The sequence below is a fragment of the Lactuca sativa genome, chromosome 9 (genome assembly GCF_002870075.4).
Source record: "Lactuca sativa cultivar Salinas chromosome 9, Lsat_Salinas_v11, whole genome shotgun sequence".
NCBI classification, from domain to species: domain Eukaryota; kingdom Viridiplantae; phylum Streptophyta; class Magnoliopsida; order Asterales; family Asteraceae; genus Lactuca; species Lactuca sativa.
Window position 1 is genome coordinate 76,495,240 of NC_056631.2, and position 4,888 is coordinate 76,500,127.

At 29.8% G+C, this 4,888-nt stretch overlaps 1 protein-coding gene across 1 annotated transcript; it reads right to left on the reverse strand.

Moving 5' to 3' along the window:
• Nucleotides 1–1,189: 1,189 nt before the first annotated feature.
• Nucleotides 1,190–2,799, reverse strand: LOC111918040 (uncharacterized). The gene is made up of 2 exons (XM_023913698.3): nt 2,642–2,799; nt 1,190–2,127 (listed from the first exon to the last, which is right to left on the reverse strand). Exon 2 carries the CDS (start codon nt 1,765–1,767, stop codon nt 1,267–1,269), a length of 501 nt encoding a protein of 166 aa, XP_023769466.1. The 5' UTR covers nt 1,768–2,127; nt 2,642–2,799; the 3' UTR covers nt 1,190–1,266.
• Between the last annotated feature and the right edge of the window lie 2,089 nt (nt 2,800–4,888).

Sequence of the window (4,888 nt, forward strand, 5' to 3'; positions counted from 1 at the left end):
ACTTCACCACATGTTAGAAACTTGTTAAAAAGGAATTTATGGTATAACTTCTCCTTTTTGCATACCTAAAAGCTCATTATTAATCAATATCAGTTTTCATCATACATCTTACACATATGTCGAACCAACTTTGTAGATCTTTGAATTCAAAAATAAAGAAAACACTTTCTTTTCCTTTGTAACATGACATATCGCAATGATATCATATCTAAAAACAACAATGTAATAATGTTTGTTGAATTCGGGGCTTTATTTCAAATTCGATTTACATGGACAATTTTCCATAACATTCTCAGACTTTCCATATAATTCTTTTCTATAAATGTACGTAAAAACCAGATATTCTGATAAAATGTTATTGCTACGTTACAAAATTTTCTCCTATAAGAAGAGTTTGCTAGAGACGCACGTTAGATTCAAGGTCCCTTTCTCATACATCAAAATATGTCTCGTTGAATGATCACAAACATAATATAAGCCCTAACGATTTGTCTTCGTCTTCAACTGCAACTATATAACCTTAAGTTCTGACACGATAATATTAAAAACACATAAATTATTTGAAATTTGTATGCCTTTACTATTACAAATAAGTATGAAATTGTTCATGAAATCCAACCGATTCATGATGCCTATGCTTTGGGATAATTGTATAACTTTCTCCGAAAGCTATCGTGCATTTTTACAAGAACATTTTTCTTAAGACATGATCTTCTCTTTAAATTCATCAAGTTTTAATGACCTCACTTGAATCGCCACTACAATCAAGGGATCTTTTACATCGGTGTCTTATGTAACTGAAGATTGAATCAACACATCCTCCACAAGTTGAACTTGATTTTTCCATCTATTTTCTCTACATAGAACCCTAGGACTAGAACTTTGTCATTTCTTTATCTCAAAGACAATATTGTTTACTAAACAACCAACAAATTATTTTTTTATAATACGGAAGATTGACAAAACGAAAACTTACAACAAGAGAAAATAAAACAAGCAATAGGAGGAATCATATACACAAAGTACTTCTAAACTCAAAAATCAATCGTCCTCAAAATTGTGGATTTACGTATATGTATATGATTCCATGTGTTACTTAGAAAACATTTAGAACACAATCATCCAACATAGTTTTTCTTAGACAACAATGGCAATTGTATTCAAAGTAACAAATTAAGATCAAAGAAGGTGATAAAAATATATACATATACCATAAAAAGTAAAAACATTATTATCTATGAAACGAGTTCATTCAATTTCAACCCCTCAACCTCTCACCATTCTATTAAATACAAACGCATTCATATCTTCATCATCTGTAATACGAAGAGATGAAACAGCATGTGCAGCCATCTGTCCCACTGCAGATGACACGTCATCACCACACCCATGCCCATATCCATTCCATTCACATCTCGATCCTCCATGAGCATTCAAAATCCACCCAAATTCTTCATTTCGATTTCTGTAAAACCCTTGATGATGGCTGCTGCTGCCACGTGTAGCATCATCATCTGGGCCTTCTTCACTCAAAACCTGCATCGCGACAGCTTCAGCTATGGCAGCACACTCTTGATCCAGCCTCTGTTGCTCTTCTTTCTTCTTCTGTTTCTTCTTCTCAAGCTCTGAAATAATGGCTGCTGAGGTGGCAAGGGCTTTCTCCAATCTCCTCTTTTTCTTTTCTGCTTGTTTGATACGATCTAATTCGTCTTTCACCTTCTTTTTCTTCCCCTTTCGTAAACCAGAAACGGATTTACCACTATCCATGGCTTTATAATTTACCTTATGTCAAAAAAAAAAAAAAACTATTCTCTATATAGTTGTGTCTTGTTTACTTGCTATTATGTAGTATCTATCTAGTACTAAAAATGTGAACTTTTTTTTTTATCCTACACCCACTCAGATGTGAAAGAATATCTCATCTTACGAATAAGACAATCCCAAAAGGATATAGCTGGATCTAGTATAAGAGAGTATTGATAAGCACTTGATAAATTGTCTCTTGGAACTAACATTCTTTCTAATTTCCCACAGCCTGTGCATTTGCTCATTTCTTGAAAAGGTAACCAAATAAATTAAGTGGTGAAGATCTTGCTCCAGTTCAAACGATCCGCATGGAATTCCCTCCTGAAAATGAAATCAAAGAAGATCATGTGTAAGAACAAGATGAGTTGATTCAATTGGTTAGAAAAAAACGACAAATCACTACACGCATATTGCAGGATTGTAGAAATTAGTCCTAGACTCGTAGTTCTTAATAACGTGTTTCAATTGCATTGTTTAACGCCAATTGGTTATCATGTTAAAGATCAACAGGTAAAACGTAGTAATCAATCAACTAGGTGGAAAATTAGGGTTCGTGAAAGACGATGATTTCAATCAATTGTTAACAAACTGTAAGTAGTTGAATCAAGTGAAATTAAGATCCGTGAACTCGAAGCAAAGGCTCAATCAATCATCGACCTACCACAACAAACACATATAAACCCTAGATGAAAGAATCAACTAACAACCAACTTAGAACCCAATTGCGGAATTGTAAACTTCAACATAAAATCTACAAAACCAGATCAAATACGGCAAACTAAACACACGAACACAAATCAAATTCAGATTGAATTAGAGAACAATAAAATCAAACCTTGTGAGAAGAATTATTACTAGGACTTGTGATTGCACGAACTTGGATCTGAATTGTAAAGATGAAACCTAAGACGAAAGGGGAAGATATATAGAGAGAAGGATGGATAATGTAAACTGATCACATGATAAAGCAAAGCGCCGAACGGAAAGAAGCAATGGCAAAATTGTCATTTCCAGGAGTTTTTGGACACGTGGCGGACGATTAGAACGCAATCTAGAATGTCACAACTTTTGGTTGTTGGGCAGCCGTATGCTATCTGATCCGACAGCCTGTGAGATGACACGTGTCGGTGACCGCTTTGGTTATGTAAGAGAGATCTGGGTCGTTGATTTGAACGGCCAGGATGAATTTTCAATAAATACTAATTGGTGTGACATCTTAGCTAAATTTGCGATTTCTACTAAATTAACGGTGAATTGGGATTATAGAAAATCCTGGAATATCTTAAGACCAATTAAATTTGATTTTCAGAAGAAACTTTCTAATTTTTTGAAGAATAATCTCAAAGAAGATAATGATCTATCAACAATGACGATATGAATTTGGTAGTATTCCAGAAATGATCTTATGTAAAAAGGTGAAAGAGTCGTGAAACATTGAAGATCACACGTGAAGAAGAAAATGATACTTACTTTTCTTTTTTGAAAGATGAATAAATAAATTCGGGATATGTTTTAGATTTTTTTGACAAACTAGATAAAAAAAATATAAAAAGAACAACTATTTTCTTGAATAAGAATTATGGATTTAGATATGTAAAAACAATGGAAAGTAATTTAATAAACTTCTAATTAACCACGAAATTAGCGAAAACCACAATATCATTTAAAGATATATGGAGATGTTTATGGATGGTTAACCAAGCTGAAACTGTATTTCAGAAGGTTAATTGGAACTATCGATTTACTAAATATCTTAAAAGAAATTAAATTATCTCCAATCTTTTATGTCTACAATTATTTCTATCTATTAAAATGATAACAAATCACCATTCAATTTAATTTAATTTGATATATTCTTAATATAGCTTTAATTAGTTAGTTAAAAAAAATATAAAATGATGACAGTTGTCATAATTTTATTGGGTACGAATATTTGTAGACATAAAAAATAAGAAGCAATCTAATTTCTCATATCTTAAACCTAAACCTATACCTAAAACTAAAAGACCGGTTAACCGGTTTTCGGTTAATTTATTTTCTCGTTTAGATTATTTGGTTAACCAATTAACCGTTTATGAATTATAATTACATAAATATATCATTGTAAGCAAACGTTTACATCGATCGATTTGATTTTGTCTTTGTTTAATCAAAATAGGTAAATCGAATGGTTCTATCTTTTTTTTATAAAGTTGAGGTTTTATTAAAGGGGTTGGCTAAAAAGACACTCCATTTTACCATTTAGACACCCTAATTAATTTTTGAAATACTTTTATTGGTTGAAATTGCATTATTTTCCAAAAAAATTGATTACAAGTAGTTGATTGTAGGTTGACTTTTTATAAAAGTGATGATAGAGTGTCTAAGGGGTGTCTTATTAGCAGCACCTTTATTATTTGATCAATTTTTTTATTAGTTCATTATTACCTAATCATAAATTATTATTATTTAATAATTAAATTTTTATTACTAACTTTATTAATATTAATAATTTTATATTTATTTTTTATTAAGATAAAAAGAAACAACAATAATATATTATAAATTAAATAAAAATCATTGGAAAATACTTTATTATTAAGGTTATACTAAATAAAATTAATTTAATGGTAAGGCTTTTAGATGTAATCCCACAAATTTAATATATTATATTTTTTGTTAGAAGGTCATTATTTTTTTTTTCCATTTCAATAAACCTAATATCATTAGTTGATATATATATATATATATATATATATATATATATATATATATATATATATATATATATATATATATATATATATATATATATATATATATATAGAGAGAGAGAGAGAGAGAGAGAGAGAGAGAGAGAAATATATTATAAAAAAATCCTTTTTATAAAATATAAACACAACTTATATATAGTTTGTTGTAATTTTGGTTATTAATGTTAGATTATCATCTCAAAGTTGTGTATCAAATAAAAGTTTTTGCGAAACCGAATTTTATATTAATGATTAAATGTCATGAACCTTATAACAACTATATGTTTTAAAAATAATTAAAGGTTAGGCTGCCATATCTCCGATAACTCTCCGTCAAAATCGATTAATAT